Genomic DNA, 15,488 nt, shown 5'->3' with positions numbered 1-15,488 from the left:
GGATGCATTCTGTGATAAATCTACCCATGAGTTTTGCTATATACTTGAATTGGTTTTGCTTTACAAATAGGTAGAATAAATAGATGTTCTTTTCACATTTTAATCTTCATAGCTTCTGAGGTAGAGTTACAAAAGAAGTTCAGAAACATCCAATGTGTAATAAATATTAGAACTGGAACTTGAATTCTGGTCTTCTGATTCTGAACCCTGTGAAAGTGACTGACCTCAGCCTGAAATAAGTGGTATTGCCATTATGGACTGATTGAAATTTTATCAAGAATAATTTTTGTTATATTCAAATGAGGTCTCCAGAAAAATGATAAGTTATAGCCATACATATAAAGACCCTGATGCTGGGAAAGCTTGAAGGTAAAAGGAGAAGAGGGTGGCAGAGGATGAGGTGGTTAGATAGCATCACTGACTCAATGGACATGAATTTGAACAAACTCTAGGAGATAGTGAAGGACCGGGAAGCCTGGTGTGCTACAGTCCATGGGGTGGCAGTCAAGACACAACCTGGTGACTGAACAATAACATAAGACTTTACCTTCAACCCATCTATCGGTGCTTAACAAAAAAGTAGCCCCTTTTTACCTAGTGCGTTGTAATATTTTAAAAAATAGAGTAATAGATATTCCTTTAAAAGACAAAAACCCAATGAATAATATGGCAAACCATCATCTACACAGTAGGGGTTACCCTGATGGCTCAGACAATAAAGAATCTGCCTGCAATGCAGGAGACCTGACTTCAATCCCTGTGTCAGGAGGACCCCCTGGAGAAGGGAATGGCTACCCACTCCAGTATCCTTGCCTGGAAAATGCCATGGACAGAGAAGCCTGGCAGGCTACAGTCCATAGGGTTACAAAGAGTCAGACACGACTGAGTAACACTCTCACTATCATCTACACGGTAGGAAACAGATTTTCATTTTATAGACTTCTATATGGTCTTGTTTGTCAGTTTGTTAAAAACTGCTGGTATCTCTTCTAATCAACAGCATAACTCAATCATGTATAAACCTTTCTGCCCCTATAGGCACAAATTCATTCTTCCTTTGGAAATATGCAGGTTTTAAAGCTGAAGTGATCCTTCTGCAAGTTACAGATACACAACATTTAAAACAATGTTGAAATTCTGTCTTTAACTGCAGTTGGCACAGACAATTTTGAATCTTCAGCTAAACTGGAAGCCAGTAGTCTTAAGATTTCCTGTTATATCTGCTATAAAGCATCTCAGCAGATGGATTCCAGAACAGGTCACGGCACTGTGGGGGGGGAAAAAAAAGATCATTTTCTTCCTTACTTCAGAGGTAGTAACAGATCTGAATTCACCTAACTTAAAATCCATTTATTAACAGGTGTGAAACAGGATATCTTAATTTGTCCTACCTTTCCTCTCTTCCTCAGCACCTCTTGTAATATTCTAAATCTGGTGATCCATATCATCTGATCTAGTTCCTTCATGATTCTAAAAACTTCATATCTACTATTTCGCTTTTTATTTTCCAGACCAAGTTATTATTATTGTGGTATAATCGACATACAACATTAGTTTCAGGGATACAATGATTCAATATTTGTACATATTGCAAAATGATCACCACAATAAGTCTAGTTACACCTGCCACCATTTATAGTAAACAATTTTTTTTTCTTGTGATGAAAAAAAAGACTTTTACGGTCTACTCTCTTAGCAACTTTAAAATATGCAGTACAGCATTACTAACTGTGGTAACTATATTGTATATTACACCATCCCCATGGTTTATTTTATAACTGCGAGTTTGTACCTTTTGACCTTCACCTATTTTTCTTACCCTCAACCTCTACCTCCAGCAACCATGAATCTCTTCTCATCTGAGCTTGTTTTTTAATATTCCACATGTAAGTGAAATCACACATTATTTGTCTTTCTCTGACTTATTTCACTTAGGATAATGCTCTCAAGGTCCATTCATGTCTTCTCAAATGGTAAGATTTCCTCCTTTTTGGTGGCTGAATTGTATTCCATTTGTGTATACAGGATGACCCTTGAAAACCATGGATCTAATCTGTGTCTATCCACTTACATGTGGATGTTTTACAATGGTAACTACCACAGTGTTACATCCAGTTGGTTGAATCCAGGGATTTGGAGGAAATATGGCTATGGCAGGTCAACTATAAGTTACACTTGGATTTTTGACTGGGTAAGGGTCAGAATCCTTAACCCTTCACATTGTTCAAGGGTCAACTGTACAGTCCCACATCTTCTCTGTCCATTCATCCACTGAGGGACACTTGTTTCCAAATTTTGGCTATTGAAAATAATGCTGTAACGAGCATGGAGGTGCACATATCTTTTCAAGTTAATGTTTTCATTTTCTTCAGATGTATATCCAGGAGTGTAATTCTTGGATCATATGGTAGTTCTATTTTTAGTTTTTTGAGGAATCAATACTGTTTTCTTTAGGGACTGCACCAATTTACATTCCTACCAACAGTACACAAGGATTCCCTTTTCTCTATATTCATGCCAATACTTATGTCTTATCTTTTTGATAACAGCACTCTAACAGGTGTGAGGTGATAGCTCGTTGTGGTTTTGATTTGGATTTCCACGATGATTAGTGATGTTGAGGATCATTTCATGCACCTGTTAGCTATCTGTATGTCTTTGGAAAAATGTCTATTCAGTTCCTGTGTTTATTTTTTAATCCTTTTTTTTTTTTTTTACCATTGAGTTGTATGAGTTCTTTATATATTTTGGATATTAACCCCTATTAGATATATGACTTGCAAATATCTTTTTCCATTGATTAGGCTGACTTTTCATTTTGTTGATAATTTTCTTTGCTGTGCAGAAACTTTTAGTTTAATATAGTCCCACTTACTTTTGGAGTCAGATCCAAATACTCACGACTTAAAAGTGATGTCAAAGAGCTTACAGCGTCTTTTCTTCTAGGAATTTTATGGTTTCATGTCTTACATTCAAGTACTTTTCCATTTTGAGTTAATTTTCGTGTGGTGTAAGATAGTAACCTAGTTTCATTCTTTTGCATGTGGTTGTCCAATTTTTCCAGCATCGTTTATTGAAGAGACTGTCCTTTCCCCATTGTATATTCTTGACTCCTTTGAAAGTTAACCACTCACATTGCATGGGTTTATTTCTGAGATCTCTATTCTGTTCCACTGACCTATATATCTGTTTTTATGCCAATACCATACTGTTTCATTACTACAGCTTTTGTGACACAGTTTGAAATCAGGAAGTGTGATACCTCCAGCTTTGTTCTTTCTTAAGATTGCTTTGGCTATCCAGGGTCACCTGTGGTTCCACATAGTTTTTCAGACTATTCTATTTCTGTGAAAAATGCCATTGGAATATCTTCTATTTTGCTTTTTATTTCCCAGACTAAAATTCTGATCTCTTTAATTTGTTCTTTTTGTGACAAAGATTAAATTACCGTGATAATACAGACTTTTCATGATTTAAAAAAAAAAATCACTGTCAGGATTATTGTGTCTATTATTGCTCTGTCTTACTGTATCTATCCATATCTGTTCATCCATTTGTCAGCATGGAAGTGAACACATGGTTTCTTGGGATACACAGACTTTTATGGATGCAGGTATGGTATATATGGGGGCTTCCTTGGTGGCTCAGAGGTTAAAGCGTCTGCCTCCAATGTGGGAGACTGGGTTTAATCCCTGGGTCGGGAAGATCCCCTGGAGAAGGAAATGGTAACCCACTCCAGTATTCTTGCCTGGAGAATCCTATGGACGGAGAAGCCTGGTAGGCTACAGTCCACAGGGTCGCAAAGAGTTGGACACAACTGAGCAACCTTCACTCACATGGTGTATATGTATATATAAAACAGGTAAAATATTCTCTGCTGTGTTGCTAATTCTCTTTGATAAAGCTGCCTCCATACTGATTCTCAACTAGAACTGAAGTTACACATGTATGGTTTAAAGAAGAGATACAAGTTGGATAGTCTGCACACTAGCTATGGCACCATGAACTCCTTTGCAACATTTTTGTCAATTCATGATTTTCTTTGTCCTAAGAATCAGTTCTCATTTGCATGAAAACCATAGAAGCAATTATATTGTGCCTACTTATATATTTCTTCCATATGAGTAATAAAAACAGATTGATCCCAGCATCAAACTTTAGGGGCCTTTTGTCAGTTTTACTTCTCTAACTCAGCTGGGGTAGAGTTCAGACATGAAGGGGAGCACTTAAACTTTTGCCAACAGGCTTAAAGGCCAAACCTTGCTGGACTACATGTCTACCCACACTTCCACCTTTCTCCTACCAATATCATACTGGAAGAGGAGGAAATAAAACCTGTCTTATTTTATAATAATTATCCTATGACTAGGTCAAATTCCCTTTTGGAGGATGTACTGGGGCTTGGTCAAGCAAATAGAAGCAAGGAGTATAAATAACTCTACTATCTGAATTGGGTTTTGAGAACTACAGTCTGACAACTTCCTGTATGTGGTCACTGTGGTATCCTGAACGTTGAAGTTCTCGAAAGCTGGCACCTCCTGTATGTGTCTCAATTCGTAAGACTTTGAGTACTGTGTGGCTTCTGCAGTACCTTAGTCACTTAGTATGGTGGCACAGTGATTCAAAGGTCATGCAGCAGAAAATGCCAGCCTATCTAAAGAAGGGAACACCTCTAAAAAGCACTGAGAATCTGTTAGTTCAGGTTGTTGGCCTGATCTTGCCATTGACTGATTTTTGGGAAGGAAAGAAACTAATTTTATTATGTGGCTAGTATGTGTACATCTGTTGCAATATATTTTATTTAATCCTTCTAACCATCACATTTTTCCTCAAAAAATGAAATAAGTTGCTTTAAAAGCTATTGCCAAGAAGCAGAGGAACCATGCAAAACCATGGTTGCCTGACCCTTGAGGTCCATGCTCTTTCTATATCAGCAAATGCTTCTCTGAAACTCCCTTCACTTCTCTGACCTGTAATGTATCTGTGAAACAGAGATGCTTACTTTGTGGATCAATTAAGTGTTTAGAATGATCTAGTGACATAACCTCCCCCAAGACCATCTGTTTTCAGATAGTTCTAGTTGTTCTTAATGTCAAGCCACAACAGGACTTGACTGAACTGACAGTATGCAGCTTAAAGCAGTGTGAGACTACTGTTTGATCACTCCCTTGTTTTGAACACAATAATTCTAACACTGTAGCTCAAGACAACCTTATCAGTTTTTCCCCAGCCTCATTATATTATTCAACTCAGCCTACAGTCAACTAAAACTTTTTTTTTCCCAATAAATGCAGCTGTTAGGCCATAATTTGCCCATCTTGTGTTTATTTTACCTTTTTAGCTGAAGTCTCATTTCCTTGTTATTAAACATTTAAAAGAAAGCAATTATTTTTCTGAGACAATGCTCAGGGCTCTAAGAAGAAACAGGATTTCATTCCTGCCCATAGGAGTTTCCACTGTTATCTATCAGACACAGACAAATGAACAGGATAAATACTTAAATGTAAGTCAAGGGGGAAAAGCATTTTGTAAAAATGAATGAAGACAGACTTTGACTGCATATTCATACAGACAATTGTGATCTGGATCGGTAGGAACTAGAATGACTGCTTAGAGGACAGTTTCATGTTAATTTCTTGTAGGAGCTATCATAGTGCCTTCCACAAAGAAGTCAGAGTCAGAAAATCACACAGGAGTGGCACTGTATTTCTGCTATAATACAGGTTACTTACTGTATCCAAAGTGTACACTGAAAGTAAAAACTCATGTTTCATTGCTAAACCACATCTGACAAAAATTGCTGGCTAAGGAAATAACCATCCTGTCTGCTACCAATGCTTAATTCTAGCTTATATGAAGCATTTCTTCCTTACAAATGGTCCTTTAAAAGGAAAATTCTTATCCTTTACAGCTTGATGTAGTCTAGGGTTGAAATAGGCTGAAGTAGAAAGATCATGAAGATACTATAGGGAAGATTCATCAAGAATCTGCAGACAGAAGAAAGAATAGAGGGGAGGGAAAAAAAGTGTTGATAAAATAAAAGCCAATAAATTATGGCTAAGTACAGAATCTTCCAAACTCCACTAATCTTAAAAGGATACCTCAATTTCAGAAACACTGATTTAATGTTAAAGGTTGTTATCACATAAAGTTCTATGTTAGTACATAAAGACAATTCAACTCTTACCTTACAGGGAACAACTGAGGAAAACATCCTTGTGTTTTAGTGTCAACAAATTTCTGGATCTGAAGCACTTGTTTTAAAAGATGTCCCTTGGAAGATTTGTCAATTTTTGTTAATACCATCTGTAGGAAAACAAATATTTAAGCATTAGAAATAAAGTACAGTTGATCCTTGAGCAACATGGGATTAGACTGCAAAGGTGCACTTATATGCAGATATTTTCAACAGTAAATACCACAATATTACATGATCTGTGGTTGATTAAATCTATGGATATGGAACTGCCAATATGGAGGAACCATCAATAGAGAAGAACCTTGAATAGGAAGGACTGGCTGTAAGTTAAACTTGGACTCGCGACTGAAAGGAGGGTGGGCACCCCTAACTCCCATACTGTTCAAGGGTCAACTGTTATTTCTTAATATACAGTTTTATACATTTTAGTTACAAAATTTCAGTAACAACTAGGTGACCTCTGCAAGTTTCTTAATCTCTCTGTACTTGTTTCCTCATCTATAAAATAAAAGCAATACCTTCTAAAGGAGCTGCTGTAAAGATTAAATAAATTAATATATGCCATATATAAAGCATACACTGTGTGTTTGCTGTTTAACCACACAGGGCCATAATATCTTGGATTCAAGACCAGTGAAAAGAACCCTAGGGCCATACTTGCCATTGCTATACACCAAATGTTTCATGTGATCACTATTTATTTTGTGGTCTAAGACACAGAAGTATTATTAGGTTGATACACATAAAACTGCCGATTTATAATCATTTTTAAAATCCTGAATTGTTCTACTTTATATGTTAAATTTAAAGGAAAAATTACAAATCAGGCTATTGGTAGGTTGTAGCCACTGTAGTTAAATTCCAACTTAAATAAAGTTATACTCCAAGTAACCCTAGAATTTACTAGGGTTAACAGCAAATATAATACTTTAAGTAATTTACTTACTCAAAGACAATTATATACTAGAAAAAGGTCAAGGCGTGATGATTACAAAATTAATTAAAAAGTAAAAACCTTGATGTATTTTTCAGAAGTTTTCCTAGGAAAATTCTATAAAATTAAATTTCTTGACTAATCATTTATGCTTTTCAGTTATAAAAATATATAAATGATTAAAATAAAATATAATGATCATAAACTATACAGCATAAAAAATATTAATGGCAGAAGGAGTGAGAAGCAGAAAGTAGAAGTCTTTCTTCATAAAGAGAAATATGCTGATACCTAATTCCTCTATCACAACTTCTTTTACAAAGAAAAAGGCTAATATTTTCTTAAAGTTAAAACTGAGGAAAATATATGATTTCACAAAATGATATCTATGATATCAAATTAGGAGTGAATTATCAAATTATCAGTAAAACTGGTTGGGGAAAATTCGGGCTTTTTTTTTTTTTTACTATGTAGACTATGTTTATCAATTCTTTGGCTCCTCATAACTGTAAATTATCTCTAATGTTTCAAAGGGCATTTGCAAACCCCAAGAATTCCATGACTCGATGAATACAAACAGCTTTTTGACTGGTAACATGGTTTGATTTGCATTAAACTGCAAAACCACTACATTTTAGTGGTTTTCTGACATTTTTTGAAACCAAATTATAGTCAAGTTCCTCAGAGAGGAACTTGAAGATTGCCATTTAATCTGAAAAACATAGAAAACAAAATTGGTAGGATACCAACCGAGCAATCTGTATTCTATTCTAGGGTAAACAACAGAAAGAACTGGTAATATATTCTCATACCGAAATTTTCTTTTCCTTAAGAATATAAACACCCTACCTTTGTGTGCTGGAGCCTACTAAATTTTTGTGATGTTCTTAAATTGCAAATTAGTTTAGCAAATTTTTCAGTTGTAGTTTCATTTATATTCTGATAAGTACTATCTGTCAAGCTGCTGTTAAAGAGCTACTAAGGAGTATTAGCAAATATTTATAGTCATTTAAAAAAGAAAAAACACTGCTCGCTTCGGCAGCACATATACTAAAATTGGAACGATACAGAGAAGATTAGCATGGCCCCTGCGCAAGGATGACACGCAAATTCGTGAAGCGTTCCATATTTTTCATGTCAATGTATGGCAAACCAATACAGTATTGTAAAGTAAAATAAAGTAAAAATAAAAATTTAAATAAACTAAAAAAAAGAAAAAACAAAACAAAACAAGGAAAAGCATTTATAATCACTAGATGAATAGAAAACTTTGACTATAATTTTGAGAATTTAAAAGCTAGGAGAAGGAAAGGGAATAAAAGTACCACAGAACTTATTTTAATATTAATGGCTAATAATTGAAAAGACATTTTAAAAGGTACTCCTTTAACTTTTGAGGAGGAGACCTGCTCATTTATTAAACAGACAGACACACAGGGAACTCATATTTCTGAGTGCAACCATGAGTCAAAAGAAATACTTACCACATAAGGTAATGCAAATTCTTCACACATTTCTATGGCAATATTGTCTGCTTTTTGAATTCCAACAACACTATCCACTAATAAAAATGTTCTCATCAAACTGTAGGAATGCAGAAATGAAGATTAACAGCAAAGAAAAATATACTTATTCATTTCCCCCACCCCGACCTTCACTATACTAAGAAATTGTCTTTTGAAAAATTATCAGATCAAAATTTAAAAATTTCTTTGGGCAAAAGGAATTCTCAATTTACCATGAAGTCCATCCTAGTTCCAATAGGTCTCAGTGTTGGTTATGTTCAATAGCTAGATTCATTAATATTCTTTCAATAGCATATATAGAACATATGACTGTAAGTTACCATAAAAGTGTCTAAGTCTTCAAATATTACTTTAAGACTAGTAGATAACAAAACCGAACACATTTTGTATTTTCTTGTATAAGTATTTTATCTTAGCTTCTTTGTAAAGATACAACAAGCAAATTACTTATAAACATTTTTTTATACTTCAAAAGTTTAACATTAATTTTTCCATATATTCTGCAATGCTTGAAACATAGACCTGCTACTTGGCTACTACCTATGGAGACAAATAAAAGTAGTATTTATCAAGGCTGTGATGTCAGAAGTATTTTAAGAATAACCAGAATTTACTGAAGTTTATTTAAATCTGGTAAACACCACATTAACCAACAAATTTCATTTTTAAAAACAGCCAGCTAAGAGTTTGGTATAAAAAATTAATAAAGTCTGCTGATGTACTACTTATAGTCTCAATATAGGAAAACAATTGAATTTAAGTTTAACCTAATTTACAGGAAAAAAAAACTAAGCAGACAGTATATACCTTCCTCCGAAATAGTTCAGAATATTATGAGAATAAAGTACACTTTCTAGAAAAGTTATTTGATAAAACTGAAGGGTTCATCATGTGTAGAATGTTCTATTCATGAAAACATGTTTAGGGGTTAAATATAACAATTATAAGAACAAAAAGCTTCTTACTTCTTTCGTTCTTTTAGGTAGGTTTCTACCATGTCAACGAAATCTTCAGGTGCTCTATAGCCATAACCTGGCATGTCCACCAATGTAAAGTATTTTCCAACTTTGTAAAAATTAATTTTCTTTGTATGGCCCTGATAAAGTAAATGTAAAAATAAGTTTCTTAAAATATGTCCTTTGTATATTTCATGACTCAAAATATTTTCTGTTCAATCAATAATTACTTATTAAAAGCATAAAAATATTCTGTATATAACCCTATGCAGATGACGATACAGAAAAAAGAAACAGAAGAGAAGCGGCTGGATATAAGCTTAGATGATCCTACTTCCTCCTTCCAATTCATTTTTCTTTAAAGAGAATCTGTATGATTTAATAACTTCAAATCCATATTAGAAATACGTAGGCAAAGTATTTTCAAGTTTTCCTACTTCATTAGTTCTCTCTTAGTGAGAGAACTGGTCTAAATAGTATGGCTGCATTAGTCGATATTCTCTGATGAAAAATATATTTCCACTTTAAAGAATTATCTCCACTTTAAATGAATTATGGCACAAACAGGATAAATTAAATGCTTACTGTCAGTCATACAAGTTTTCATAAAAACCAGATGCAAAGTTTGATACTGTAGCTAGACTATTACTTGTCTAAAATCAATTGGCGTGTTTTATTAGATGGGTTTGGTGCTTTCATTAAGCCATTTTTTTAAAAAGCATGTACAACTGTAAAGTACCTGTGCAACTACAATTAATGTAAAGATGATCAAAATAGCTTATTCATGTGGTTTTCTGTCCATGGACATTTATTAATCAGAAAAGGAAAAATTATGACAAACAATTTTAAAAGTCAATTGTTCAGAACTCAGGAAGGTTTTATAAATGATGCTTAGGTTCCCAGGCAACTTATGTGTCTATCTATAGGAAAATAACTTTAGAATTACAGGTTAGAAATGTCAAGAATATAATTCTTCCATTGTCTTCTCACAGCAGAAAGGAAACACCCTACCTAGAAGTCAGAGTTGAACTATGACATTTGATGAGGCAGGACACAAGGGAATAAGGATAGAAGGGTTAACAAATGACTAAAATCATCAGGGGTAGTATCAGGGAATCAACTATGTGAAGAAACTGGGAGCAAGAAAACATTAGTGAAGCCTCAGGGAAGGGTTCTATTGTAAGGAAATGGGGGCAGTGAGCCCTGGGTTGTTAGGAACATTTTGCCAAGGATAGATAATAAGGTGAGGGGAACTGGGGTGGGGAGAGGGTTCCTTAAATATTGGTAGAGTCTGTATTATGGAAAAGGAAGCAGAGGAAATGAGAAAATGACAAAAAGCGATTACAGCAAACTGACTGGGATATTAAGCACGTCAATTTGGCCCTGGGTAAACTGGGAAGTGCCTGATTCGTGTATATATATATATATATATATATATATATATATATATATATGAGTTAGCTAGGTATAAAAGATTATAGGAGGAAAAAAATACACTTAAAGCTGTTTCCTTCAAAAATCAATGTAGAACTAGATGAGCATTCTCATAGAAGCAAATATAGAATGACAATGGAATAACTCTTGAGAAAAGACTGGACCAAGGAAAATTTCTTCAACATACTGGCCAGGTTACTAAAATAACTTCCGTTTTCTTCAGAGAAATACACAGGCATTAATGAAATGTATTACATTAGCACTTGTTTGAAAGAAATCACTTTTCTAGGAACTTAGCAATTATGGTTTCTAACCCCCCCCCCCCCATATTTATTCTTCATCTTAGTCAATTCAGAGGTAGTTCAGATATGTTTTAAATTTTGACATACCGGTTTTTTGGAGACTCTAACTTCAACCTCTGGGGCAAGTGAAAACAAGGCCTTTATTAGAGAGGATTTTCCAACATTGCTTCTGCCTATAAAACACACCTTATACAAGCAAAAAGAAAATACTTGAGTACTAGTCTATATATATATATATATATATATATATAACCATATATTGTATTGGGTTGGCCAAAAAGTTCATTTGGGTTTTACTGTACCAGCTTACAGAAAAACCCAAATGAACTTTTTGGCCAACCCACTATTAGCTGTAAAAATCTGTAAATACTATTCAGTCTTGATTAACCATAAAAAAGTAGCTTATGGTTAGTCAACCTTCAAATTCTAATATACAGTTGTTATATATTGAATGATTTTAGTGTGGCAGGTACGGTTTTAAAAGCACTTGTTATTTTCTTATTTACCCTTTACAATATCCCTATGAGACAGATAACATTATAAACTGTAAAAGTTTTCTCACTTTACAGGTGATAAAGCCAGAGGCAAAGAGAGGCTCAATATCCGGCCCCAAATTATACAGCTAGAAAGTGAAGAAGCTGGAAACTGAACTCTAGACATCTATATCTGTACCTGTGCTTTTAATTACATATGCCACTCAAGAACATTTGCAACATTTATTAAGAATTCCATATTTTCAAAGCTTTTTGAAGTTAACAATTACATGCGTTTCAACAAAACTGGCTCTAAAGTCACTCCTGTTTGAAACCACATTTCCCCACAAACTCTCAAAGTACACTATTACATTATAATTATTTCTTTCTCTTGACCTTTCTTGTTCCATTTAAGCTTTTCTCCTTTAGTGTGAATGTAGAAAGCAACAAAATATTTCTGAGACTAACCATTAATACACATGGCAATCAGTGCTTCTAAATGAGGGCGGTAGCGCCCCCTGGGGGTGTTTTTGAAATTTGTAAGGGCATTTTTTATGATTAATAAGGGCATTTTTGGTTATTAATATAACTGGGTGGCATTTAGTGAGCAGGAGCCAGCAGTGCTATATATTTTGCAAAACTGTGGTCAGTCCTTCAAAATAAACTGATCTGGATGCTGTATAAATTTCAAATGTCCTACCAGATTAAATTGAATAATATAGATTAAAAAAACTAAATTAAAAAGAAATTACACAAAAGTCCAGAATTTAAAAATGGAAAAGCAATGCTGTCTCCAAATCATTAAGTGATTTATGTACTCTTAAATTATTGTAGAGTTCGAGTGGAAAAGTTTCAGCGCAATGGTGCCGTTATCACCAATAATGGAGGTCTGAGAAAGAGAAAGGAATACCAGACTACCACTTGACCTGCCTCTTGAGAAACCTGTATGCAGGTCAGGAAGCAACAGTTAGAACTGGACATGGAACAACAGGCTGATTCCACATAGGAAAAGGAGTATGTCAAAGCTGTATACTGTCATTCTGCTTATTTAACTTCTATGCAGAGTACATCATGAGAAACGCTGGGCTGGAAGAAGCACAAGCTGGAATCAGGACTGCCAGGAGAAATATCAATAACCTCAGATATGCAGATGACACCACCCTTATGGCAGAAAGTGAAGAGGAACTAAAAAGCCTCTTGATCAAAGTGAAAGAGGAGAGTGAAAAAGCTGGCTTAAAGCTCAACATTCAGAAAACAAAGATCATGGCATCTGGTCCCATCACTTCATGGGAAATAGATGGGGAAACAGGCTCCAAAATCACTGCAGATGGTGACTGCAGCCATGAAATTAAAAGACGCTTACTCCTTGGAAGAAAAGTATGACCAACCTAGACAGCATACTGAAAAGCAAAGACATTACTTTGCCAACAAAGATCCGTTTAGTCAAGGCTATGGTTTTTCCAGTGGTCATGTATGGATGCGAGAGTTGGACTGTGATGAAAGCTGAGTGCTGAAGAATTGATGCTTTTGAACTGTGGTGTTGGAGGAGACTCTTGAGAGTCCCTTGGACTGAAAGGAGATCCAACCAGTCCATTCTGAAGGAGATCAGTCCTGGCTGTTGTTTGGAAGAAATGATGCTAAAGCTGAAACTCCAGTACTTTGGCCATGTCATGCGAAGAGTTGACTCATTGGAAAAGACTCTGATGCTGGGAGGGATTGGGGGCAGGAGGAGAAGGGGACGACAGAGGATGAGATGGCTGGATGGCATCACTGACTCGATGGACGTGAGTTTGAGTGAACTCTGGGAGTTGGTGCTGGACAGGGAGGCCTGGCGTGCTGCGATTCATGGGGTCGCAAAGAGTCGGACATGACTGAGCAACTGAACTGAGCCTTAACAGAACAAAATGTTAAACTGCAGGACATGCATAAAATGGACACTCACTGAATTCCACTGAAGCTGTTTTAGAAAATCTTACAGATTATTGCCATTTATATATGATTTTTTGGCACATGATAGTAAATTCAGATTGAGTGAAAATTATGTATTGATAAGGATCACTTCATTTGTAAAACTACTCTACTTTTTGCATTCTTCACTTTTTCCAGTTTGTCTCGGCATGTTTTCCCTACTTCAATTAAAAACAAAAATGATAAATGTTTTAATCGCCTTCTAAAGTCTTTCATATTCACTACCAAAATAATTGAGCTTCCCTTATGGCTCAGCTTGTAAAGAATCCGCCTGCAAAGCGGGAGACCTGGGTTCAATCCCTGGGTTGGGAAGATCCCCTGGCGAAGGGAATGGCTACCTACTCCAGTATTCTGGCCTGGAGAATTCCATGGACTGTATAGTCCATGGTGTCGCAAAGAGTCGGACACGACTGAGTGACTTTCACTCACTTATTCACCAAAATAATTAAACCCACATCTGCTTACTTTGTTACAATAATGATATCGCGTCCATACAAAGCTAGTAAATCTCTCTGGTGTGCTGATAATGCAGGCAGGCATGCTAAGTTGCTTCAGTCGTGTCCGACTCTGTGTGACCCTATGGACTTCAGCCTGTCAGGCTCCTCTGTCCAAGGGATTCTCCAGGCATGAATACTGGAGTGGGCTGCCATGCCCTCCGCCACGGGATCTTCCCGACCCAGGGATCGAACCTGTGTCTTTTATGTCTACCTGCATCGGCAGGAGGGTTCTTTACCACTAGCATCGCTAGTTGATAATAGGTTACAGCAAAATCATGGCCCAAGCCCTCAGTACCCTCAGGCAGCTGCGGCGCTCACCTCCGGGCGGCGAAGGTCCGGGGCGTGGTCGAGACGCACCGCCGAGGTGAGGTACTCGATGCGGTTTCGGGCGGAGGCAGTGAAGAAGCTCTCCGCCCGCGCGATGTCCTCCAGGCTCGGGTGGAAGATATTCAGGTGAAGGTCTGGCCTCGAGCCCGGGACGAAATGCCCATGGAGTTCTTGCAGCGGGAAGACCAGCTTCGTCAGCTGCTTGCTCGGCAGCCGTAGAACCTCCGTGAAGGCCTGGAACGCGCTGTAAGCTCGTCTTCCGCTCCCCAGCTCTGGTCCCATCGCGAACAGCCTACCCACGCACGGCCGCAGCCGGTGCGAGGCCATTTTCGTCTTTTAGAAGTCCCACGTCGGGACCACAATCCCAAGATCTGAAATGCGCGTGCGTGACCCGGCTCCCGCTAAGCCTGCTGGGAATTGTAGTTTCCAATGGCCTCTTGGATTCCCGCAGAGACTCTTTGTGTTCCAAGAGCTGGAGACAGATGTTACCTGCAGCGGGGGGAAAGGTGGTTGGATGCTTTTCACATCCTGGTCCTGACAACTGTGCCTTTGACATGTATGTCGCTTTGGGGAGGTTGTTTAACTGTTTTTCAGAGCTGAGAAAACATATCTAGCTGTGTGAGCCCTGAGGCTCAGGTGAAGAAGAAAACGTGCGAAGCTCTGGTGGATTTCAGGGCGGTTTACTCTTCACACTTTCTGGTTGTTGCAAAAACACTTGCGCAGAAATGAAAAGTGCGGGTGAGAAATGTCGTTCAAAAAGTACCTGGTTTTCAGGGTGCAGACAGTTTGTAATTCATTCCGCCTTCTCTAGAGCTGCAGGAAATGTCATTAAAATTTAGAGATTTCTTACAGAGTAAAAGAAAACAAAACAA

At 36.7% G+C, this 15,488-nt stretch overlaps 1 protein-coding gene and 1 non-coding gene across 2 annotated transcripts; one reads left to right on the top strand and one right to left on the bottom strand.

Annotated features, from left to right (window-relative positions):
• Window positions 1-215: 215 nt before the first annotated feature.
• GTPBP8 (GTP binding protein 8 (putative)) lies at window positions 216-14,943 on the bottom strand. The gene is made up of 6 exons (XM_052638261.1): window positions 14,608-14,943; window positions 11,439-11,537; window positions 9,625-9,755; window positions 8,618-8,717; window positions 6,188-6,306; window positions 216-1,267 (listed from the first exon to the last, which is right to left on the bottom strand). Exons 1-6 carry the CDS (start codon window positions 14,941-14,943, stop codon window positions 1,177-1,179), a joined length of 876 nt encoding a protein of 291 aa, XP_052494221.1. The 3' UTR covers window positions 216-1,176.
• LOC128057824 (U6 spliceosomal RNA) lies at window positions 8,160-8,266 on the top strand. Its single transcript, XR_008200338.1, has one exon. It is a non-coding gene; the product is annotated as a U6 spliceosomal RNA (small nuclear RNA).
• Window positions 14,944-15,488: the final 545 nt, after the last annotated feature.

Source organism: Budorcas taxicolor, chromosome 1 (genome assembly GCF_023091745.1).
Source record: "Budorcas taxicolor isolate Tak-1 chromosome 1, Takin1.1, whole genome shotgun sequence".
Classification (NCBI taxonomy): Eukaryota; Metazoa; Chordata; class Mammalia; order Artiodactyla; family Bovidae; genus Budorcas; species Budorcas taxicolor.
The sequence above is the reverse complement of the archived record's forward strand: the minus strand, read 5'-3'. Positions and strand labels throughout refer to the sequence as shown.